This window comes from Manis javanica, chromosome 7 (genome assembly GCF_040802235.1).
Source record: "Manis javanica isolate MJ-LG chromosome 7, MJ_LKY, whole genome shotgun sequence".
Taxonomy (NCBI): Eukaryota; Metazoa; Chordata; class Mammalia; order Pholidota; family Manidae; genus Manis; species Manis javanica.
The window spans coordinates 2,656,432-2,682,591 of NC_133162.1; the positions used below are offsets into that span (position 1 = coordinate 2,656,432).

Consider the following 26,160-nt stretch of genomic DNA (forward strand, 5'->3'; position numbering starts at 1 on the left):
TTATAACTGGAGGATTCCAAGGGTTTTTGATATAGGATTGAGTAGCAGTGACAGCATTAATATAGGAGCACTACTATAGTAATACACTGTGTACTGTGTACTCTGTGTCAGGCGTTGTTCTAAATACTATATATATAAATACATTTAGTCCTAATACCCCTTGAGTCATCATTATCTTTTATAAATAAGAAAACCGAGGTAGATCAGCTACCGGATTTGCTGAGAATCATGCAGCAAATAGCCCAACTGAACAGGGTGTCATCCTTTTCACCATGATTGAAAACGGGGCTTTCTAACACATGGCGTCTTCGACTGCAGCAGGACGGCAGCCTCGCAGAGACCCGAGCCACAGAGACAGGCGAACGGCCTGGGGCTGCTTGGATCTGGGTGCTTCCCTCCTTCCCAGCCCCCCCCGAGCGGCCCTCCAGGTGGCGGGAAGGCCGCAGCAGCTGCAGGGACGAGCCACACACCCGTCCCTTTTTCAACAGGAAGGAAAACCATTCCCAGAGCCCTGCCCTCAGCGGACCTCTAGTTCCCACTGGCCACCGCGGGCCAACCCGGCGGGGGCGGCTGAAGCGCATCTCAGTCAGTCGTGGGGGGAGGGGGGCTCCCGCGGAAGCCCGGGTCCCGGAGGCGGGCGCGGCTGCGGCGGTTCCGAGAAGCGAGCAGAATCGTGCTCCCGAGGCGCCCAGCCAGACCCGTCCCCGGTCTCCGGGTCCGCACGCCCCTCGGCCTGCAGAGAGCCGGGCGCTCCCCCGGGCCTCGCACAGGGACCTTCCGCGCCCCGGGGCAAAGCCGGCTGGAGCACCCGGGTTGCACCTCGGCCGCCTCAGGGACTACGACTCCCACAAGGCTCGCCCATGCTGATTGGCCAGCTGCGCTGTCTATCAACCAACCGGCGCGAGGTCTGTACTTCAAGTGTGGCGGGACCCCTGAAAGGGCAGGTTTTTCGGCGCCCCACGGCTGACTCAGTGACCGGAGAACTGACATGCCGGCGGCCCTTGTGAAACAACGGCCGGGGACAGAAGTACGGCCTGCCCAGGACTCCGGTCTCCGCCCCTCCTCCTCCGCTCCATATTCCTGCTGGCGGCCGGCCCGGGCTCTCATTGGCTCCTCCCGGGCACGTGGGGAGAAGGCGCGGATGCACGGCGTGGGCGGGGCGTCCGGCCCTGACTGGACCAGAGACGGAGTGGACTCCGGCCCGGGGCCCCATGGATACCCTGACGCCGGGCCGGTGGCGGCGGCGGAGGCCAGACGAGTTGCAGGTTCTGGGGGAAGCGGTGAGCTCCGTGGGGGCCTGGACGTCAGAAACGGGAGAGCGGCGGCCCAATTGGGCCTCGCATCTACCCGCGGCCCTAGGCAGAGAGGCCTGGCGGGAGAATTTGCCCAAGCGGGGCGTGGGTGGGCGGAGCCTTGGGGAGTGGCGTGGGTGGGCGTGGCCTGGGCGGGATCGCCTCTCCACGCTAGGTTTCCCTCGGCCGCGCCTGCGCAGAGGTGAGGGCCAGCCAGTAGGTATCCCCCCGTGCCCACGCTCTGGGATCCGGGACCCGGGTCTCCGCGTTGCGCGCGGCCTGACGTGCCGGGCCTAGGCCAGCGGGTGTCCGCCTGCGTTGTGCCTCCGCCTGGACTGAGAGCTGACGGGGCCCTGATCAGCCGGTGGGACCGCAGGAAAATAGAGGACAGGGACCAGCCCAGGGTGGGGCTTTGCGGGGAGCAGGTGGCGGGGCGGGAAGGCTGCGCCCTCTGGCCCTGTTGAGCGCAGTAGCGGCCCCAGCATCTCGGAAGCTGAAGGGCCGCCTGCCTCTGGACCCACAGGTCTGACAAGCATGAGGCTGTCTTTCAAGTTAAGGCGGTGACGTTTTTCTCAAACGTTTTGCACAGCGTGACAGAGGTGACTAGCTTTCTGCGCCCCTCCCACTGCCTGGCCACGAAGCCACTGTCCCGCAGCACCCTGCTTCCAGGGACCATGTCACTAGAGCGCAGGTTAAGCTTCTGTAGCAGAGACTTCAAAGCACAGTGGCTCAAGCGAGGGGAAGTTTGTTTATCCTGCGCAGGACTGTGGAGGTGAGCAGTCCAGGGACCCTAAACACAGGTATGGGGCTGGTGGTACTAGATCAAAGACATCCAGGGACCTTGATTTCTTATTTCTGTGGCTCTGGCACTTGCTGGGTGTTGTCCTCTTCAAGGTCAACGCTGGCTCATCACTACAGTGCTCACATTCTAGGCATGTATAGTGACATGATAATACATTTTAAGATCTTACCCTGGATTCTCTGTGGAAAATGAAAGGATGCTGGTCAGAGTGCAAAGAGCATGTATATTATGAGAGGTGGCCCGACCTGGACAGAGGACAGGTTGCTGGGGAGAGTAGACAGACTCGGCTTCATATTTTGGAGGAAGGACAGGGTGCTGGTGTGGATGTGGAAGGTCGTGTAAGGGGAGGAGTCCAGGATGACTCCCGGGGCTGCACCTGTGGGCAGGGGTGCTGTCACCGAGAGGAGATTGATGTGGAGCAGGGGTGCTGAGGGGCCCCAGGCAGGCCGTGCTGAGTTTTGTGTCCCTGAGACGCTTAGCAGACATGGAGGACACTGCCAGGTGTTGAGTGGTTGCCTGGTGGGTTTTCTGAATTTTGCAATAGCCTTATTACCGTGAGGAAGCTGAGGTACAGAGAGGTTAGTCAGCTGGCCTCAGGATGCACAGCCGTCAGTGGTGGAACTGCGGCCTTCAGAGCCTGTGTTCTCATCATGCAGCTTCTGATGTGGGGCTTTTGGAACTAAAACATGAGGCTTCACAACAAAGCCTCAAAATGATGAAAAGTGCGATGGCGTGGGCTGTCAGGGTGGGGCCGGAGGTGATGTGGGTGAGAGGTGCAGCAGTGGTGCCGAGGGGAAGCCTTGAAGGAGCTCTCACGTTGGAACTGCTGGATTTAAGGGCCCAGCTGGAGGTTGCAATACTTCCCGACTGTTACCAGGTAAGAGTGGGTTTGGTGTTTTACAGCTGTGGTGCGTATGGCCTCTTAATTTGATTATGTGCTTGTTTATGTTGTGGGCTAGTCTTTGATCTAATAATCCAGACTGAGTTCAGTAAAGCATCTAAGTTCTTGTCTCAACTTCTCTGCTCTCTCTCACAACCTCTAGAATTTGGTTACCCAGGAAGTGCAAATTGTTTCCTTCCTGTGTTCACAGACTAGTTAGTGTATGATAACCCTCAGTGGGGTTCTAGAAACTATAGCTGCCAGCACCCATCTCTGTAATAGCTTTGTAAATGAGTCTTACCAGAGCCAGTCAGGCGCCTCATGTAGTCCTGTGAGTATCCTCACCCTGCGAAGGTTAGTTAATGTGGGAACACATGGAGCAGTTATCGTTCCCATTGGGAAGACATATTTGGAGCACCCATTGTATACCAAGCATTGCTCTAGGCTCTGGCATAAGGAAAGTTGGTGGTTATGTTGACCCAATAACTTGGGGGCATCCAGTACTTGGTTCTTTTCAGGACTGTCTTGCCAATGGGTTTCAGCCCCAGGCAAGTTTGCTATGGATTCAATGTGACCAAAGAAAATGACAGCAAAACGTTCTTGGGGTGAAAGGGTTATACCCAACTTTATTTCCAGGTGGCAGGTCAGTCACTAAAATCCTGTTCACTCAGAGCAAGTCTGTATGCAGCAAGCTGGTCTCTGCCTCTGGGCCCCTCGGTCCATACAGCGGTCCCGCACAGGCTATTAGAGGTTTCTTTGTTTATCACTTGGGTCTTTTTTTTTTTAATACCGTTTTTGTGGTACAACAAACTGCATGTATTTAAAGTGTACAGTTTGACCTCTTGCTATTATGAACAATGTTTCTATGAACATTCACGGACACGTTTTTATATAGGCATATCCTCTGGGCCTCTGTCCTCTACTCTGCTCTCCTGCAGCCTTGCAGTTCTGCCACCGTGTGGTGCCCAGAGCACTGGGTGGAGCTCTTTTTATAGAGTCAACAGCCATGTACTGCCCACAGGTGTGCAGTGAGCTAGTCAACCAGGGCCAGGTGAGCATCCTGGCCACAGGAGCTCTCATTTTATCCACAAGGACCCTGCCCTCGACTCACTCACCACATGTTCCAGAATAAATGTTTGTCCAGAACACCTGAAGAACTGTGTCCAGGCAGCCTTTCCTGTCTCCAAAGACTCTTCCTAAAGAGTTCTGCAAAGAACAAGTTCTGAATGGGAGTGGGGCAGCACCTGAGGTGCCTGGACTCACAATAGAATTGGTGTGTTTTCTGATTTCATCTGGGTTGACCCAAGATCCCTTTTCCACCTTTTGATTGCTAGGGATAAGTGGCCATTTCCTCTGTTGTAATTTCTTTTCATTCTTTGTCACTGTCCTTTAGAAATAAAATATAAGGATGGATTAATAAATGGCTATTAGAGGTTTCTTTGTTTATCACTTGGGTCTTTTTTTTTTTAATACCGTTTTTGTGGTACAACAAACTGCATGTATTTAAAGTGTACAGTTTGACCTCTTGCTATTATGAACAATGTTTCTATGAACATTCACGGACACGTTTTTATATAGGCATATGTTTTCATTTCTTTTGGGTGTGAGCCTCGTTGTGCCTTTCTGGGTCATATGGTACTGTCTTTAACCATTTGAGGTATGGCTAGGTTGCTTTCCAAAGTGGCTGCACCATTTTACATTCCCACCAGCCGTGTGTGAAGGTTCCAGTTTCTCTGCATCCTCACCAATGCTTGTCATTTGTCTTTTTAATTATAGCCATCCCATGTGGGTGTGAAGTGTAATCTCTGAGGGTTTGATTTGCATTTTCTTGATGGCTAGTACTATTGAACATCTTTTCATGTGTTTCTTGGTCATTTGTGTATTTTCTCTGGAGAGGTGTCTATCAGATCCTTTGCTCATTTTTTAATTGGGTTGCCTTTTTATTGCTGAGTTGTAATCTTTTTTATTCTAGATACAAGTCCCTTATTGGATGTGTGATTTTCAGAGTTTTTCTCCCATTCTGTAACCTTGTTTTCTTTTAAGAGTCTTAGTTTTAACTCTTATATTTGGATTTATGTTCCATTTTGAGTTAATTTTGTACATGTGTGTGGTAAGGTTCCAACTTCATTCTTTTGCATGTAGATATTAGTTGTCCAAGTACCATTTGTTGAAAAGACTATTCTTTCTCCCCATTTAATTGCCTTGACACCTTTGTTGAAAAGCAATCCACTGTTTTTCTCTGGATTCTCAATTCTGTTTCCCTGATCTGACCATCCATACGTTAGGTCAGTGCCACACTGTCTTTACTGTAGATTTATAGTAAGTTTTGAAAACCTGGAAGTGTGAGTCCTCCAACTTTGTTCTTCTTCAGCATTATTTGGCTGTTCTGGGTCCCTTGGATTTCCATATGAATTTTAGGATCAGCTTGCCAGTTTCTCCAAATAAGCCAGCAGGCATTTTAATAGGGAGTGTGTTTGCTCTATAGACTAATTTGAGAAATAATTGCCATCTTAATAATAAGAGGTCTTTGATCTGTGAACATGGGATGTTTTTCTAAGTTTCACTGATTTTTCTCTATTGCTTTTCTATTTACTTTGCCGCTAGTTTTCACTCTGATCTTTATTATGTCTTTCCATGTTGGGATCAGTTGTTTTTTGTTTCTAGTTACTTAAGGTGGACACTGAAGTCATTGGGTGGAAGCCTTTCATTTTTTCAAACATAGACATTTAGTGTTGTACATTTCCCTCTAAGTACATCTTTAGTGTAAATTTTGACATGTTTTCTTTTTTCAGTTGAAAACTTCTTTGATGGATTTGTTATTTAGAAGTGTGTTAGTTTCCAGCTATTTGGGGATTTTCTAGAGATCTTTGTTATTGCTTTCTAATTCCACTGTGACCAGAGAACATACTTTGTATGACTTGAACCTTTTTAAGTTAACGTAGACTTTTTTTCTAAAATCTAATTTTTTAATTTTATTGTAATAAAATCACTTAATATGAGATTTATTCTCTTAACATATCTTATGTGTACAATACATTAATGTTGACTCAAGGTACAATCAATATTGGGCAGCAAATCTCTAGAAATTATTCATTTTACCTAACTGAAATTTTAAGTCTGCTGATTAATAACTCTCCATTTCCCGTCCCTGCTCCTCCTGTTAACTAGCTTCCAGTCTTTTATTTTATGAATTTGGCAATTTTAGATTCATCATATTAATGGCATCATGCATACTTGTTGTTCTGTGTCTGGCTTGTTTGACTTAACCTAATGTCTTCAATGCCCATCCATGTGGTCACATTTGCAAAAGTTCTTTTTTGAAAAACCTTTTTTTTAAGGCTAAATAGTATCCCATTATATGTTACATTTTCTTTATCCATTCATCTGTGGACGGACATTTAGGTATTTTTACATATTTGCTATTGTGACTAGTGCTGTAGTGAACATGGGAGTGCTGATATTTCTTTGAGATCCTGATTTCAATCTTTTGGATATATACCCAGAAATAGGATTGCTTGATCATATGGTAGTTCTATTTTTAATTTTTTCAGGTACCTTCATACTGTTTTCCATATGAGATGACTTCTTTTATGATCTGAAATATATTACATCTTGGGAAATGTGTAGCTGCTATTGTTGAGTGTTCTGTGTCAATTAAGATGAATTGGTATATAGTTTGGTTTAAATCTTCTATATCCTTAATGATTTTCTTCATGTTCTTTCAGTTTTTGTGAAAAGGTATTGAAATCTCTGAATATAAATATAGATTTGCCTTTTCTTCTTGCAGTTCTATTGGTTTTTGCTTGATGTATTTGGAAGCTCTGTTATTAGGTGCATATGTGTTTATTAATTGTATGTCCTAATGAACTAATGCCTTTTAACACCATGAATATCTCATATCCCTGATAATATTCTGTACTCTAACATCTATTCTGTCTGATGTTAACAACTCCAGTTTTCTTTTGTTAGTGTTAGCATTGTATATCTGATTGCATTCTTTTACTTTTAATCTAATTGTATCTTTAAAGTGAATTCTTTCTTGTAGGCAGCTTATAAATGAGTCTTTAAAAAAATTCTATCTGATAATCTCTGCCTTTTCATTGGGGTATTTGGTCTGTTTACATTTAATGTGACTGTTGGTATAGTTAGTTTAAAATCTATCATCTTGCTGTTTGTTTTCTGTTTGTCCTACCTGTTCTTATCTTTTCTGCTTTTTCTCCCTTGGTTTAGTGTGATATTTTTTGTGATTTCATGTTACTTCCTTTGTTGGTTTATTAGTTGTAATTTTATTTGCTTTATGATTTAGAATGTATATCTTCAAATTATACAGTCTGTCTTCAGATGGTATTATACTACTTTACATATAAGAACCTTACAGTAGTACACTTCCTTTTCTCTTCTGTCAACTTCTGTGCTCTTGTTGTTTTACTTTGCATGTATTATAAATCCCATTATATATTTGACATAAATTGTAAAACTCGTTACTATTTTTTTAAACAGCCATTTTTTATTTTTTATTTATTTATTTATTTTTTTTGAGAGGGCATCTCTCATATTTATTGACCAAATGGTTGTTAACAACAATAAAATTCTGTATAGGGGAGTCAGTGCTCAATGCACAATCATTAATCCATCTCAAGCCTAATTCTCGTCAGTCTCCAATCTTCTGAAGCATAACAAACAAGTTCTTACATGATGAACAAATTCTTACATAGTGAGTAAGTTCTTACATGGTGAACAGTACAAGGGCAGTCATCACAGAAACTTTCGGTTTTGATCACGCATATGCACTATAAACAATCAGGTGAAATATGAATATTCGTTTGATTTTTATACTTGATTTATATGTGGATCCCACATTTCTCCCTTTATTATTATTGTTATTTTTATTTTTAATAAAATGCTGAAGTGGTAGGTAGATGCAAGATAGAAACAGCCATTTTTTAAAGAGGTTTCAGTAACAACAAAAAAGCTTAATGTCTTTGCCTACAGTTACCATTTCCTATGCAAATGATTCTTTTGTATAGGTCATATTTCCATTTGGTATAATGTTTTTTTCTTCCTGAAGGAATTCCTTTAGTATTTCTAATGGACAGGCCTGCAGTTGGTAGATTTTTTTCCAACTTTGTATTTCTGAAAAAGTCTTTATTTCACCCTCATCTTTGAAAGATATTTCCTCTGCACATGGAGTTCTAAGTTGACAGTTTTTCTTGCAGTTCTTTAAAGATGTTGCTCCACTGTCTTCTTGATTGAACAGTTTACCGTAGCAGTATGCCATTGCCCTGTCTTTGTTCCTCAGCAGGCAGTGTGTCTTGTCTCTAGCTACTTTTAGTTTCTCTTTATGAGTGGCTCTGGGTGATTTGCTCCTGATGTGCTTTGGTTTTCTCCATTTTCTTTTTGTGCTTGGGATTATTGAGATTCTTGTAGTTTTCATCAAATTCAGGACATTTTCGACCATTATATCTTCAAATATTTTCCCGATCCCCCTTCTCCTCTCCCACTGGGACTCCACTTATACATCAGTTGAGCTTTTCGAAGTTGTCCCACAGGTCACTCAGGCTCTGTCCATTTTTAACATTTTTTTTCTATATTTTTGGGTGTTTTGTGTTGCTGTGCCTGCAAGTTCACTTGTCTTTTCTTCTGCATTATCTAATCTGTTATCAACTGCATCCAATGCATTTTTTTTAATAAAGATGTTGTAGCTTCCAACTCATAATATTTTATTTGGATCTTTTAAAAATATCTTCCATGCCTCTTTAACATTTTGAATACATGGAATGTAGTCCTAATTAACCCTTTCAAAGTTTACATCTGTGTCAGTTCTGGGCCAGTTTGATAGATTTTCTTCATTATGGATCATGTTTTTCTGTTTCTCTGCTGGCCCAGTGATTTTTGATTGGATGTCAGATATTATGGATTTTACCTTATTGGGTAATGATGTTTTTAGATTTCTGTACATGTGCTTGAACTTGTTACTTGGAAACAGTTTGAGTTTTGGGGGTCTTGCTGTTAAGATTTGTTAGATAAGGCTCAGTCTGGGGCTCATCATTCTCTACTCCTGCAGGAAAACCCTTCTGTATACAGCCTACATGTCATCATTTGTGAGGTTTCCCAGTTTTGCTGGTAGTCAGGCAGTATTCCCAGCCATGTCTGAGCATCAGGCACTGCTGTTTCTTTCAGGTGGTTCTCTCCCTGCCCTGGGTTAATTTCACACATATGTGCAGACCAGCAGTCAGCTGGGTACCTGCAGATCTCTGCACTTCTCTCTGCTTCTGTCTCATCTCCAGTGCCCTTCCTGGTTACCTCTGCACACTCAGCATTGGGTTCTCAACTCAGGGAATGTGCCGGACTCTGCTTGGTTCTCCTCTCTCTGCCGCAGCCTGGAAACTCTCAAGGCTGTGAGGCTGGGCAGATGTAGGGCTTGGCCCATTTGTATCCCATATCTCAGGATCACTTTCCTTTGTTACTTGTTGAAATCTGTTGCTTCATTTATTGTGTACATTTTTAGTTATATCATGCACGTGGTGAATCCACTCACTGTTCCTTAATCTTGTTCTGAAGAGCTAGTTGGATTATTGATTCAAAGTCTAGAAAGAAGTTGAGACACACACACACATCCAGTAAAGCTTGAAGGACTCCTTAGGAAGTTCAAGAACATTAAGTGTAAGTGCCTTCTGTCTTGTTTTGATGTACAGAATTTTACAGCTGTGTGCATTGTGTACTGCAACAGCATCAAAAGACCACTGGCAGTGTGAACGTTGCCAGAGACTTTGGTTTGCCAGCCGTTAGTGTGACTGTGTGTGATTGTGCTGGACTCTTCTGTATGGCTCTGTACGGGGCCTCATGCACATTCTGTTGGCGACATGCTTCTCCTCTGCTTTCCATCCCTGCACAGGTCTCGCTGTCAGTCCCGAGATAAGCAGGCTCAAGCTTTACAAAAGGGCAGGTAATTTTGAGTTGGAATCTGGAATGTTTTTTGCAACTGTGGAAATTTTGATGTGAGTGAATTGTAAAGTTCCAGTCTGCCATTTTCAACAGTTCTTGGTATTGTGAATAGCTGCCCCCAAATTACAGGGCTGAAGGTATTTTATATCCACTCTGCCCTGTGCCTAGCTTTTAGATCTACCTTTACCATCACTTGCGAGATCCTCCAGTAAAGCTCATTGCCCATCAGCGAAACCACTTAAGCATATTGATGGTTTTGACTCCATTCAAGTGACCTCAAGGGGTCTGGCTTATAAAGTGAGGAAATTCAGAGCTAAATTTGCTCATTCTACCCTGTAGGATGTGGGTTTTATAGCTCACCTGCTGCCTGAGATCCCCTCTGCGGGAGCCTGATGAACACTAGCTGGTGATGTGGCCCCGGACAAAACCTTCCAGCCAGCCGCCTTTCTGCGGTCACTCTTCTTCCTAAATAATCGCAGCCCACTCCTGAGGAAACAAGTTATTTGGATCTCTGAGTCCAAATTTTAGGAGTGATCTGTTGAGCTATTTTTACTGTCTGTTTTATTCAGTTTAATTGTAGTTAGCCATCCCCTCATCTAGAAAAAGGAAATGTGTCAATACTAATTCCTCTTCAGTTATAACTCTAACACTGCACATGCTCGCACTGCCAGCTACACATAGCCTTCACTTCTTTTGGCTTTTAGAGGATTTCTTTGTTATATATGACACAGAAAAGTTAAAATGAGGTGAAGGTTGGTCAGGGGGCACTTTTCCATGCTGGAGGGATCTTCTAGGTCTTTGGGCTCAGCAGTGATGCTGGAGGGACTGTGATTTGACTTCTGTTTCTTTAATTACCTGGTGCCCAGAGCCAAGTCAGGCACATAGTAGGTTTTATGCACACAGTTTTTGGTTGATTACGATGTGAGGGTGTTTGTGTATTTAACTGGAAAGAAATGAAGATTACACTCATGCATAAAGTTGTTGGCATTTTCCAAATATCATTTATTTAGGGAAAATTACAATTTGACTGGTAAAACCACAGCAACACGCCTCATTATTACCCTTTGTGCCTGTGACACTGACTTGTCTTGCTAGATTTCTGTCTTGAATTTATCATCCAGACCATAATGGTGTTAGAACCACCACCACCCAGCTCTGGAACATTTCCATCACCTTGGAAAGATCTCTTGTGTCCATTTGCAGCCACTCTGTCCCTGCCTCTAGCTCCAGGCAATCACTAATCTCTTTTCTGTTTCCCTAGATCTGCCTTTTCTGGACACGCCATGCAATGGGGTCATACAGTGTGTGGCCACGCATCCGGCTGCTTTCACTCAGCATCCTGTCTTTCAGGCTAACCCGTGCTGCAGCATGTATCTGTAGTGTGTTGTTTTTATTGTGAGTGACCGCCTTTTGTTTACCCATTCATCATTTGATAGACAGGCTGTTTTTCCCTTTGGGCTATAATGAACAGTGCTAGAAATTTGGGAAATCCACATACAGGTCATTTGTGGGTATGTATGTCTTCATTTCTGTTAGTTAGACATCTAAGACTGGAATTTTTAGTTCCTGGGGTAAATTTATGTTTCACTTTCTAAGAAGCTGCCAAACTGTTTTCGGAAGCAGCCACAAATTCACGTCCCCATCAGGAGCCAGTGAGGGCCCCAGTCCGCCCACATCCCTGCATCGTTTGTGTGGTGACTGTGGCCGCTCCGGGAGGTCTGAGGCTCGGTACCCCACCGCAGCTTCAGTTCACACTCCCTGGTGAGTGATGATGCTGAGCCTCTTTCCACGTGCTCTCTCACCACTCACACCTTTTCTGGTGAGCTATTCAAATCTTCGCCTATTTTAAAAAACAGCTTTATTTATGTATGACTTACATGCCGTAAAGTTCTCTCTTTTAAAGTGCATAGGTTAGTGGTTTTTAGTGTATTTACAGTTTTATAAATATCATTCGAATAATTTAATTTCAGAATATTTTCATCACCCCAAAAAGAAAGCTGGTACCCACTGGCAATCTCTCCCCGTCCCCTGCTCCCTCAGCCCTAGGCAGCTGCTGATTTACGGTCTGTATCAGTTTGCCAATTCATATAAATGGAATCACACTGTATGTGGTCTTTTGTGACTGACTTCTTTCTCTTAGCATAATAATGTTTTTGAGTTCCATCCATGTTGAAGCATATATTAGTATCTTATTCCTTTTTGCTGCTAAATAGTATTACATTGTATGGATATACCACACTGTTTGTCGATGTATTGGTTGATGGACATTTGGATTGTTTTCACTTTGGGGATTTTATAGGTAACATTGCTATGAATATTCATGTGCACGTTTGCCTGGGCACACTTCTTCATTTCTCTTGGGTAGATAGCTAGTTGGGGAATTGCTGGGTCAAATGCAGTTAGCATTTTGAGGAGTCATCAAACTCTTTTCCAAAGCAGTTGCATTTAAATTCCCTGTAACAGTGAATAAGGGTTCCAGTTTCTCTACTCCTTCAGTACTTGTTATTGTCTCTTTTAGATCATAGCCATTCTAGTGGGTGGTTTTTAATTTGCATTTTTCTAATAACGAATGATGTTGGGACATCTTTTAATGTATTTGTCTTTTGTATATCTTTGTTGGAGATTATTCATTTCCCTTTGTCCACTTAAAAATTGTGTTATTATGCCTTGTTGGATTGAAAAACGTCTTTATATATTTTGAATACAAGTCTTTTAACATATAGATGATGTTTATACATTTTTGCCAAGAATATAGCTTTTTGCTTTTTTAATGGTATCTTTTGAAGTCCAAAAGTTTTAGATATTGATGAAATACAATTAATCAGTTTGTTTCTTTGAAGGCTTATGTTTGGTGTCATACCTAAGGAATCTTGGTTTAATGAAAGATTACAAAAATTTTCCCCTGTGTTCTCCTCTAAAAATTGTATGCTTTTAGCTCTTACATTTAGACTTCGGATCCATTTTGAGTTAATTTTGTGCATGGTATGTGCTAGGGCACTAAAGTCCTCCTTTGCACGTGGCTCTGTTGAATCATGCCAACACCATTTCTTGTAAAGATTATTCTTTCTCTGAGTTCTCTTGGCAGCCTTGTCTAAAGTTAGTTGACCACAAATGTGAGGGTTTTTTTCTTTATTCTCAATTCTATTCCACTGATGTGTGTATTCATCCCCATGCCGGCCCTACACTGTGTTGGTTACTGTAGGTTTGTGTTAGTGTTGAATTCTTTTTCATACACTGTTTCATTTTAGAGCTTTAGTTGTGCTCTTCAGCCTTGTGTCCTCTGGTGGAGGGAGGGCACACGGGAGGTCCAGCTCTGCCATTTCAAATCACTAGACCTCAGGCACGTTAGTTAAGCTTGTTGGATTTTCCCCAGCTACAGAATGGAAATAAAATTCCTTGCTCTTCCTGCATCACAGGATTATTGTGAGAATCAGTAGAAAATGAACCTGGAAACCTCTGAACTGTAGTTTTTATAATTGCAAGGGATACTTACTAGGCTTCACCTGTGGTCAGTGAATTTGTATACCTGCTTCTCTTATCATCCTTAATTTTAATCATAGGTATAAGTTGGGGCTAAGTGTACTTGGTAAACCTTGAAAGCCTAAAGTTAATTCTCAGTAAGCGTGTGCATTTGTGTCTTGATGCTTTCGCCGTAAGTATGGGACAGCTGCTCTCTGCTCATCTCACGGGACCGACTCGGCGCCCCTCCTCCCGGCCATCAGTCTGCCACGAGTGGCCTTCTCTCTGCCAGGCTGGCCATGGTCAAGCGTGTGGGCTGGAAGGCCCTGCCCAGGGAGCTGAGGAGCCTCCTGACGGTGATCAAGGCTGAATGAAGCTCAGCATTGAGATGTTAAGGTCCCCTGGCGAAAGTCCTGGTCGTCCTGCTAACACGGGAGTGGAGAGCAGGAGCCCTGGCTTCTGGGCTTCTCTGTGGCCTCACTGCCAGAGTTCATTGTGCTGGAGAGGGCAGACCTCCCGGGAGGACAAGGTCATCTCCAGGTGGAGACAGCATCGAGGAGGGATCTTTGCCTGATGGCAGCCGAGCTCGTTTCCTAGATGGCAGCCTGCGGGGCCTCACTGATCGTGCTCGGCCAGCAGTAGCGGCTCTGTTCAGAGCTGATGGAGTTCACGTCAGCTACTCCAGCAAAAGAACCTTTCTTTACTGCGGTAGAATTAAAACCAGACTAAAAAACCTCCCTTAGCAAACAGTTTCTGGTACCTGGGACTCAGTTAAGCAGCATTACACACATGGAATACAAATGGTCTTTAGAATAAAGGCCATTAGTCAATAAAAATCCTCAAATACCTTCAGACTTACCATTACCTGCAGTGCTGAGTTCTAACGCTTTATATTACTCTGCTAATTTATAGTATATAAGCTTAACTCATGTTAGCATATATATTACATATGCTTAGTTCAAGGTGTTTAATTTTGAAGATCATGCCATTTCCTTGCTATGCTGATTGAACAGAATACATCGCTTTTCTGTCTTAGTGCTCGAGGAAGTTGGCGTCTTTTTGCTTTACTGTCTGTTCTCCAGTGAATGTGGAGAAGCGGTTTCCGGACGTGGCAGTGTGTCCGAGTTCAGCCCGAGTCTGGGTGTCACTTTCAATAGAGGGAAAGTCCATGGCGACAAAGGTGTGATCGCACCTCAGTGGAGGGCAGCTTGGTTCCATCATCCAGACAGCATGATACTTATTTCCTCTTTTAATTGATACATCTTATCAAATGTCTTCTCTCACTCACACATGGTCCTAATTCATCTGTTCTCTGGTGGGGCTGCTGTTCACTTATCTGTCATTGTTAAGTAATGGTGTCCTTGTGTACACTTGGGATTTTAATTCGTGTATACAGTGCACTGTGTCTCAGTTGGGTGGTGAATCTTCCTTTATCTGCCTTTACTTAACAGATCCTTTCTAGAAGGGAGTGAAAGATGACCCATGCACTGCAAGCATCCAGAACTAAACGCCTCCACGGCCTGCATTTTCCCTGGTCCAGGCCCAGTCCATGATAGCTGGGCTGGTTGCCAAGCAGGTGTGCAGGTCAGTGTCACAAGTCAGTTCCCGATGCGCAGTAAATAGTAAATCCTCCTGGGAAAGGCTATAGGGTGTGGGGACCTGACTTCTAGCCACCTGAGCCACTGGACGAATGTCACCGTGGATGACAACCGACAACACCTGCTGGCTTTGATGTGCCAGATGTCACCTGATCCCTCACAGACATGCTGAAAAGTAGTTCCCTGGTGTTGCCGATTTCATCCAGCAAGTACGGGGCTTGGCTCGGCGGCATCCGTCTGTGCCCCTTTGCTCTCCTTTTTGGCAACTCTGGTGGTGTTCCGAAGGAGCAAAGGAAATGGAATTATTGCTGTTAGTTGGCTCTGATGTTACTCTTGGGGGAGAGTCAAAACCCATGAATGACAGGAAGCATGTTTAACATTTTCATTTTTTCTCTTTAGCCCAGATTATTGAAAGTTGACAACAAACCAATTTTACAGAGCAAACCTTTTTTTACAGTAGAAAGATCGAGCTGGTTCTGAACAGCCAGAAATGTGGCTCCTTGGTCATTTCTTCTCCAGTACCTTGATCTGACTTAAGTGAACACATAAAGCTCTCATTGTTTACAAAAGTCATGAAGATGGTTAACATGATTACTGCAATCTTTGGCAGAATACGGACTGAATATATTTTGATATGCTAGAAGGAAACATGGACATAAATTAAATTTAGCGACGGTACACAGGAGAGCCTAGAGTTACATTTAAAGGGCACTCAGTACGTGCCAGGAGTGGGCGGTTGCTTCCTGGGAGAAGAGGCCAGCCTGTGGGGGAGGCTGGCCTCTCCTGGACCATGGTGTCATGTGGCTCTGAGAACATCTAGCTGGGGGACTGCTTCTGTGCACACGCAGTGGTCAGGTCACAGGAGGTGGCAATTCATCTCTCCTTTGGTGGTCACATGGCTGTGGAAGTATTTTGCATGGTCATTTTAAGAGGGATATTGACAATTTAGAAACTGTGGAGCCAGGTGTCTAGGATAGGAAGAGTTGAGAAAATATCTCAGATATGGGATAGCGAAAGATGTAAATGTTTGGTTGGAGAGAGTGAGCCTCAGAGGTGCCTGGGAGCTGTCTTCAAACATCTGAAAGGATTTTTACCTTATCCATGAGAGACTGTTTATCTTATGTATCTCAACAGAGAAGAGTTAGAATCAGTGGATTGAGATTCTGGGAAGGCACTTTGGCTGAAATCAATATTTCTGTAATTGGTATACATACCACCAGTAGTACAAGAGAGATTTTTCTTCATTTTTAAAACTTTATTTCAAAATATTTTTAGACTGATAGAAATGTTACAAAAAATAATGTAGAACATCCATCTACATCTACACACCCTAGGTAATCATAGTATCATTAACAAACCATGAAACTGTCATTCGTTCCAGTCTGTGAACTAAACCTCACACCTTGTTCCAGTTCCACCAGTTTTCCCACTGGCATCCTTTCTCTGTCCCTGGATCGAATCAAGGCCCCTCACTGCAGTAGCTGTGCTTCCTAATCTTTCATGACCATGACGCGCGTCCTGAGCAATAGACAGTTACCCTGTAGAATGGTGCTCTACTCAGGTTGTCCAGCACTTTCTATGTTAGATTACGGCCATGCGTTTTTGGCACAAATCCCCCAGAGGTGCTGTTTCACCCTCCCAGGGTGTCCCATGGGATTCGTGATAGCAGCCTTGGGCGGGTGGTTTCTCCCACTGCGAAGTTACTCTTTTCTCTTTGTAATGAATGAACACTTGAAGGAGACACTTTAAGACTGTTCTGGTAGCCTGTTCCTCCTCAGACTTTGCCTGCTGATTTTAGCATCTACTGGTAAATCTTGCTGAAATAATTTTCACTGTGCTATTTATATTTATTTAAGGGTGCTTTTGTATTTCCCTCGTTCGTTTTACGTTTTTCATTGGAATTCACTGTAAAGAAGAACAGTCCCTCTCCTCCAGTTTTTACCCAGCTGTCATTTCAGGGCAGACTCGTGGGTAACTACGTGTCATGTGGGTGACCATCAGTGCTGCTGTTACTAGCCTTACTCCGCCTTTAGGAACCCCCTGAGTTGGTGCCATGTCTTTTAAAAAAATTTTTTTTAGCTTTTAGGATATGTCACATAAAATTCTTTTTTTTTTATTTTGGTATCATTAATCTATGATGACATGAGGAACACTATGTTTACTAGACTCCCCCCTTCACGTCCCCTGCACATACCCCATTAGTCACTGTCCATCAGCGTAGTAAGATGCTGTAGAATCACTGCTTGTCTGCTCTGTGTTGCTGCCATGTCTTTTTGATCCTTCAAAAAACCTTCCTTATCTTGGGTGCCACAGGCTGTTTCAGGCTCACCTTGTTTTCTCGCTCCATCCCTGAGTCAACCGGGTTACAAGGAGCCCGGCTTCCTTTGTGGAGACTGGCACTTAGAAACCAGTGCCTTGGTGCTGGCCTGGCCTTGCTCCCAGGATGCCGTGTTCCCAGCAGGCACAGCTATGAAACATGCACATTCGGTCTGCCTGTGTACTGGTGTGCACATATATGTGTATACTTTATGTTTGTGTATGTACGCATACATCTGCATATATTACTATGTTTCTGTCTGGCTGTGGATTAAAACTGCGTGCATTCTAGTAGTTCGTCCTAGTCCAGCGCCACTGCGTTCTCTGTAGCCTTCTCCCTTTCTTTATTTTTAACTCTATGTATTCTTTCATTAACAGTGAGAAGCCCTGTTCTCATTTACAAGATATTTTCCTATTTATTCAATCCTAGCATTCAATAGTTTCAAAGTTGCTGATCTGCTGGAAACAGATGTACCAACTGCAGTCAGTATTTGAGTCTTTTTGTCCTTAGCCTTTAGTTCCTGGTCAGAGCACAGTTTCCAGAGTTGCTTGGACTAGTCCTGCCCCTCAGCTGGCTTCATTGTTCATTTGTGGCACAGCCAGCTTTTTCGTGTTGGCCTGCATTCCCTTTGGGTCCCTCCTTCTGACATGTGGTTGATTGAAATTTTGTACTTATTTTGCATATGTGAACTGTGCCTGGTTCTAAGACAGAGCTGCCAAGGGATGCGGGCAGGGACGTGTGCTCCTGATTCATTCCTGCTGCCACTCGCTTTGTCCCAACTCTTTCCACCCACTCTCCATGGAAACCATTCACCTTAGCTTCCGATACATCCTTCCTGTTCTGCACCTGAGAGAGAGGGGAGTGTTTTTCTGTCATCCCCTTGCTTGCATGTAGGATAACATGTTGTAGATACTGTTTCACACTTTGTCTTTTTCATTTCAAAGTGTGTCCTGGAATCACTGCAAGCCAGGCCCTGGGATCCCCCGCCCCCTCTCGCAGCTGCGTGCCACTCCACTACTGGGATGCACCCTGCTTGTCCAGCGGCTGTCCTGCACATGAGCATTGGGGTGGGTGCCGGTCCCATGCAGTTTAACCGGTGCTGCCGTGGCCCTTGTGCAGTGTATTTTCACACTGTTGTAGGCATGCCTGTGGGAAGATTCCTAGGGGTGTAATTTATGGATTAAAAGGTCTGTTTGTAGCTTTGGTAGGTGTGGCCAGATTTCCCTGCAGGATTTGCATTCCGCTAGGGCCACTGGAGATGCGTATTTCCCTCCAGGCTCCCCAGCAGAGTACATCATACGTGAACTGTCAGTCTGAGAGATGATAGATGGTATCTTGATAGTGTCTTAATTTGCACTTCTCTAAATAGGAGTTTGAACATTTTTCATGTTTGGGGGCCACTTTTATAACTTCTTTTCAGCAATTGTTGTTCTTGTCATCTTCTCCATTTTTCTTTCATGGCCTTGGCCCTTTACCTCCCAGTTTGTGCAAGTCTCATATGTTAAGGGTATTAGCCCTCTGCCTAGGTGGATGTTGTAGGTATTTTCCTCCAAACTGTCAGTTTTACCTTGTCTGGGGGGCTTTTGTTTTGTTTTGCCCTGCAGATGTTTTTATTTTCATACAGTCAAATTCATCAAGTTTTGTTTTATTGCCTCTGGATTTTGAATCATAGTTAGAAAGTCCCCGTACACCCACGTTCAAGAAGCATTTACCCATGTTTTCTTCTAGGAATTGCATAGTTTCATTTTTTTACACTTAGATCCCTAGTGCAGTTGAGATTTGCTGTTGTATATGGTGTAAAGTACAGATCTAATTTTGCCTCTTTTCAGTGGCCCTTCCCTTGTCCCAAAACCATATATTACAAAGTCCATCTTTATCCCAGTGACTTTAGATGCCAAAATTCTGTATACACCCAGGTTGATTTCTGGACATTCTGTCTTGTTGGCCTGTGTGCATCACCAGGACTGCCCTGTTCAGCTAGAGAGTCTTTGTGGGGGGTTTTCATGTCTAGTTCTTTTGTTTCCAGGATTTTCTTGACTCTTTCTTGCATGTTTGTTTCTCCATGTGACTGTTGGTATCCAGTTGTGAAAGTCTATACAATAGTTTATTGGCATTTTTTCAGGAATTGCATTGCATTTATAAGTAACTTGGTGAGAGCTGTCATCTTTGTGCCATTGAGTTATCCTCACCAAGAAGGGGTACTTTTTCATCTGTTCATACCTACTTTTGTGTCTTTGAAGAATATTTGATATTCTTCTTACATAGGTTTTGTGCAGTTCTTATTAAACTTACTCCTAAACATTAATCTTTGTTGCACATACTTACTTGAGGTTTTCTCTAGCACCTTATTGTTTTATACTTGAAGACTATTGATTTTTGTATGTTAATTTTGTACTGTACTGTTCAGTGGAGTCTTTTATTATTTGAGTTAGTTTTATCGGTCATTCTTTGGGGGTTTCCAGATAGACGTTATGATGTCATCTGCATAGGGGAGGGTTCCATTCTGATGTCTCTGATTGACTGCTCTCCTGTGATCATCTCAGGTGTCACAGACCCAGGGAATAAACCGTGGTGAGTGGAAGTAGAGGCAGCATCCTACCTTGTTCTGATATAGTGGAGACACTGCCTCTCTCCCCCATTGAATAGGATAGTGGCTTTAGGAGGAAGGCATATATATTTTATCATGTTGAGAATATAACCTCCAATTCCAAGTATTTTAAATTTTTATAAATGGGTTTTAAATTTTGTCAAAGGATTTTTCAACATCTAGGGAGATAATTTTTTCCTTAGGCTTATTAATGTGATGAATGATACTAATGGATTTCCTAATAGCCTAACTTTCATTTCTGGAAAAAAATCCTACATGGTCATGGAATGTGCTTTCTTAATATGGTCCTGTTTGTTAATATCTTAATATTTTGCATTGATATTCAGGAGTGACACTGGCCTAGGGTTTTCCCCCTTTGCTCTCCTCACCTGGACTATCAGTGTCGTTACGCTGCCTCAGAAGGGACCTGGGAGGGCCGGCCGCCTTCTCAGCGCTCTGGAGTAACTTGGGTAGTGCGCCGAGACCATCTGGTCTGGGAAGGTTCGCTAGACTTCCCCTGTGAAACTGTCCGGTCCTCATGCTTCCTGTGGGGTGCTTGCATAATATCACTTTCTAAGTCTTCCGTGGCAGTCAGCTGTTTACGCTTTCTAGCTCTGCTGGGGTCAGTTTTGGTCACCTGAACTTCCTTATGAAGTTAATCTGTTTTATTTATATTTTCAAATTCATTTGCATAAAGGTCTATGGAGTGGTCTCTCATTTTTTAAATTTATTCTGTCTCATTGGTTATTTCCCATGTCATTTCGCATTTCTTATTTTCTGTATATGTGCTTTCTCCTCCTTTCACTTGATCAAGTTAGCCAGTGATTTGTCTTATTTTGTTAATCCACCTCCTCAGAAAATCAAGATTTAGATTTACTAGTTCTGCTATTTGTCAGTAGAAAAGCGACAACCTCATCAGTCAGCATTTCCCTCCCTTTTTCCTTCTTTGTGTTTGTTTTTGGGTTATTGTGTTGTTCTTTCTCTAGTTTTCATGAGCTGAGATTTATTAATCCATTAATTTTATCCTTTCATTTTTATTGATAAAATGTTAGTATAGTTAGTTTTTCCCTAATTACTGCTTTAAATGCATTCCAAAGATTCTGGTATGTAGTGTTTTCCTTGTAATCATTTTTTTTTAAATTCTGTACTTCTGGTTTGTATTTTCTCTTTCATCTAGGAGTCGGTGATAGGATTCTAAAATACCCAGAGGGAAGTGTCTTTCTGTTTTTTGTTTTTGCTGATATGGGTAATTTTGTTGTGTTACGAGCAGTATGTGTTGTGCAGTATTTCTACCTTATGGAAATCGTGTATGTTTTCCATGTGACTGTATATGGTCATTTGTTGTGAATGTGCCATAGGTTCTTGATAAAATGTATGTTCCCTAATAGCAGGATATGGAGCTCAGTATATATATCCATGCATTTTACCTTGTGGATAACATTGTTTAGATCTACCTACTTACTTTGTGTATACTTGCTCTGCCTCAGTGCATCAAATGTGTTGTTGGTATGTTTCTAACTGTGTCTCCTCGCATCTTCTGTAGACTTACCTTCATAAAGTGTTGGTTGATGCATTCATGTCCATGAGCATTACATCTTCCTTGTGAACTTCTAGCATTAAGTATGTCCTCTGTGCGTTTAATGCTCCGCGGCTTGGAGTCTACTTGGTCCACTCCTGCCCTCCTTGTTTCCACTTACCGCATCTGCTTTTGTCCATCCTTTTAATTTTTAGCTGTTCAGAATTACTTTATTTTAGGTGTATTTGTTGTATAGAGCCTATAGTTGGGTCTTGTTCTGTGATCCTACTTAAAACTCCTTTTCATTTAGTAGGTCAGTTAAGCCCCTCAGTACTTACTGATATGACTTGTTTTCTTGCTATAATTTATAATTATGTATATTCAGTTGTATTTGCTATTTCTTTCTCTATGAAATCTGTATTCTTAGCTCTTTTATTGACATTTAAAATTTTGGACTTAGGCATATTTGTGCTTTCTAGTGATTCCTTTGTATTTAAACCTATTTGATATCCTTAATAACCTGGTTTATTATTTAGTTCTTCATTGTATGATTTATCATTTTTTCCCTGGATCCTTTAATACATACCTATTGCTTGTATAATAGTGACCTACACATTAATCAGAATTTTCCCTCTCCCTCTATTTTCCATTTATCAGTTGAGTTATTTCTCCTTTGTCACAATATGTAATATTTGCACATTAGTCTTTCATCTAACCCTGCCTTTATTTTAGTCTTAGATGTACATCTAAATATTTTAATGTTCCTCATAAATCCTTTTGCTAGACTTTTCCCAGTCATCACTCAAATAAAGCTTGCCCTACATAAACCCCCACACGGGGCTGATGGGGGTAATATTTTCTAAATGTATGTGTATTGGAAACGTTTTCCTGTGGTCTTGATAATTGTAGGACATCTTGCTGGATTAAAAATTCTTGGTTCATACTTTCTTCTTTCGTTGAGTTTTAAAAAAATGTTGGTCCGTTGTTGTCTTACATGTGTTGATTTTGAGGAGTTTGGTGGCAGTGTCATTGATCTTTTTGCCCAGGGGCCTTGTGGGTTTTACCTTTATTTCTGATATCTCACAGATTTATTAGAATATGTCACAGTTGATTGTTCTGGGTTAATATTCCCAGGTACCCTGTAAGACCTTTCATTTTATTCAGTCCTTTTTCTATTTCTGGAAAGTTTTCTTATGGTTTTAAGTATTAGTTTTGTTCCACTATTTTGTGTTCATCTTTTGGGAACTCTGGTTTGTGAAGTTTTCCCTCTTTGTCCCCAGTCCCCGGGGCTTCCTTCCTTACATTTTACCTTCTTCATGCCATGTTTCTCCTCTTGGCTGATTCCTGCCTTTTCTCAGGACCCTCCATTAATTTCCATTTGACCATATTTTCTTTGGGCACTTGATCATTTATTCCTCATTTCTGAGATAATTTTGTTTTATATTCCATTACTTTTTTGAGGTCACTCAATTTTGTCTTCTTCTAGTTTTTGGCCCTTTCTGGTTTTAATTTTATGTTTCTAGTTCAAGTTGGGTTTTCGTATTCTCAAGTGTTTGAATGTGTTTAGTGATGTTTTTAGAGTGTTGAATTGCATTTTTCTTTTGATTTGTGGTTGCTTTTCAGGAGGTCATGTTTATGGTTTTCGGTGTCTTATTGATGGTCTGACAGTGACCACCTCTTGGTTACTGTGCAAGTCCAGGATGGTGGCCTCTTGGTCCGTGTGCAAGTCCAGGACGCCGCCAGCATAACAGGAAGCATTCCAAGTGGCGTGGGAACAGCGGGGCCACAGGCTGGTCTGGGGACCCAGATGCAGGCTGGCACCAGCAGAATGTGTGCTCTGGGGCCATTTGCAGAGGTCCTCTCATCTCTCAGACTGTGTCAGTAGAAACATTGTTGCCCCTCAGAATACAGTCTTGGACTTTGAGGATGAAAGTTTTTTCCTTTAACATTAGAGGACTGCTTTTGTGATTTATCTTCTTGAGTTCATGGAGAATCAAAAACCAAATGCTAACTTTCCCAAAGGTTATCAGTTATGGACCATGTGTGCAGCCTGAAAATAAATAAAATTTGTTCTTCAGTGTCAAAGAATTACTCACATGTGAATTATTCACCTTGTATTAAGGAAATATGTAACTTGATACTAGGTAAAAGGTGTTATAGCATATAACTAGTTTCTTGAACAGAATTTATAGGTTTTGTACATTTTCAGTATCAGTAAACAAGTCACAGTAGTTTTGACCAAAATTGTCTAAAAGGACTATTTTAAATCTGTAGAGCTGAATAAATACCAGACAATGCTAGAAATAATGAGGTTCCATGTAATTGATGGTGGTTATTCCTGAAGGGTAGCATTTAAAGTTACTCCTCAAACATCCTGTAAACTTCCCCAGCCCCACAGGGTCTGTATTTGCCACTGAAGTTTTCAGAAAGCAAATTGAATTAGAGTGCTGTGTGTTTTATGAGATCATCTCAAGTGAAATTCTATTTGTTTCAGAAACGGGCATGCAGGAGATTACAAGCAGCCACCCAGGAGTGGGGCCGCGCTCAGGTGAAGGCGGGCACCCCAGGGCCCTGGAGTCTTGAGGAGCTGGAGGCACAGCCCAGAGGTGCGCCGGAGAGCCTCCAGGGCCGACTAAGTATGGGGGTAGGTTCCTGTTTGCAGCAGATCAGCTGCAAGCCCATTTAAATATTTTAATAAAAAGTGTAAATAATCACTCTTCTGATAGATCTGCGGCTGTGATTTGTTAAATAGATTCCTCTGAACAGCGGAAGGAACTTGGCCCAGCCCTGCCTGAGATGTATTGCGGGGGAGTCTGTAAGTGCATTAACCTTCTTGCTGTGACATAAAAGATAGACTTGTTCCTAAATATTAGATCCATAAAACATAGTTAATAAAAATGGCAATTACATTTCTTAGGAATGAGGGATGTAAATAAAAAGGTGCAGATTGATTTAAGCTTTTCTTAGCATTATGCTGGGGTGCAAACTAATTTGTTTTCAGCTTCACACTGGAAGTAGAAATTGAAAATACACTTTAAAATTATTTCTAAAAGAAGGATTCAGGGAAGGGAACAAGCCACTGGGTTTGGTAAAAATAGAGATCATTTGAGGACATTTGGAGAAAAACCCCAATCTCATTTAATTACTCCTCTTTGTTATCAGCATTTTTTTTCTTTTTCATGTTTAAGTTTTCCTTTCATGTTCCCATAAACTTCACAGATTTGAGAAGGGGAAACGCAGCATTCATACCATTAATTCAAAGTCAGGCCGACCAGCACTGCCGAGTCACATTCTCAGACTCCTTTACTGGCAGAATATAATAAACAGACATTGGTGTAATGATACCTTTGTTATTGACTTGGAACTTATTCTAAGGACAAGATGGTATGTCTTTGATAATCTGTAATTCTCATGGTTTTTTTTTCTTAAATTTGGAATCTTTATAATTGCAATAAAATAGAACTGTGTTTAATTTTCACGTAGAAACCGGGAGCATGTGTACATGTGTGTTTCTATGTATTTCCTAGATTGCCCACTAAAGATTTTTAGAGAAACCTATTGCTCTGTTTTTGGTAAGAAGAGATTGAGTCAATAAATTATAGAGGTCTTCAGTTGACACATTGCAGGCTACTGTGTTTTACAATGAGAGGCAATGATTTTGTTTTAAATGAAGACCTAAAACTGTCAAAATTTCACCCACGTAAACCGCTGATTATTGGAAGTCGTTAGGGAAATATGAAAAGAAAAGCTTAGTGTCAACTTCACTCCACAAAGGTGTGCTTTCTTCCATTTTGTACTGTTGTCAGGAGCATTTCCACAAATTATGTTGCGTATGTTGTATAATCCTGAACAATGGTGGAATCAAGAATCCAGCAATTTGAACTACCATATTTAGGTTGATTGATACAATGCCAGACATGCCCTGGAATGCAAATAAGTGACATTTACCTTGAGGAACAGGACTCCATTATGGGTAAATTGCGTGAATGCTGTTGACTAAGTAGTAACCTTCCTGTTTTCACCCCATTTCCATGGAATGTATCTTTCAAATCCCCCCCATCTGCTGGGCAAACACTTAGAATGTAATATGGATTCTTAATTCTCTGAGAGGTTGTGCTCTGGCATGAATGGCTTAAAGGGAAAAAAAATTTGGCTCAAGCAACTGATTGGATCATTTTAGCTAATATTCTGTTTGAACAACAGTACCTATTTGATTAGGGTTTTTCCTTCCTCTGTAATTCCCAAGCTTGCCTCTGTTATGTTTCATAGGAAATGAATCTGTGAGCAGAAAACCTATATTGATATGTAAATATATCATTTTTCTGTTAATGCTCGATATTCTTTTCATCTAAATTTCAGAAACCAACTTGAAAAAAATCAGTTCCCCTTTATTTGTAGTTACTCTCAATAAAATTTCACCCAGGCTTGGGTGATTTAATATTTACATACACTATTTGTTAAAGTCCTATGTAAATAAAGATTGAAATGTGAATTTGAAAAGTCGCACCTCTTGATATTTGAACAGGCTATCGCTGCATATATCTTCTTTTTCTAATAATATGGCTAGTTTCTCCCCTAAGCTTTTAAAATAATAAGACACTATTTTTATATTCTAGAACATCAAAAGGTTCAGTGTTAAATAAAGAGCAAATAGTATTTTTAGAAATGCAGGATCCCAGAGAGGAGTGCTTAGCAGTAAATCACTGATGGGCGGCAATCCCAGATCTCAGAAGACTTCATTACACACACGGCTCCACTCGCAAG

General features: G+C 42.2%; 1 protein-coding gene across 2 annotated transcripts in view; it reads left to right on the forward strand.

Annotated features, from left to right (window-relative positions):
• The first annotated feature begins 925 nt into the window (after nucleotides 1-925).
• The window catches only part of C7H10orf143 (chromosome 7 C10orf143 homolog), a 56,685-nt gene continuing 31,450 nt past the window's right edge, over nucleotides 926-26,160 (forward strand). Inside the window, exons 1-4 of one of the 2 annotated variants that reach the window (XM_073240116.1) lie at nucleotides 1,479-2,064; nucleotides 2,932-2,971; nucleotides 23,891-24,040; nucleotides 24,149-24,211. In XM_073240116.1, coding sequence (XP_073096217.1) covers nucleotides 1,967-2,064; nucleotides 2,932-2,971; nucleotides 23,891-24,040; nucleotides 24,149-24,211 — 351 coding nt within the window. In that variant the 5' untranslated portion in view covers nucleotides 1,479-1,966. Of the gene's footprint in view, nucleotides 1,281-1,478; nucleotides 2,065-2,931; nucleotides 2,972-23,890; nucleotides 24,041-24,148; nucleotides 24,212-26,160 lie in introns of those variants that run through there. The other variant, XM_073240117.1, reaches the window with a different exon arrangement.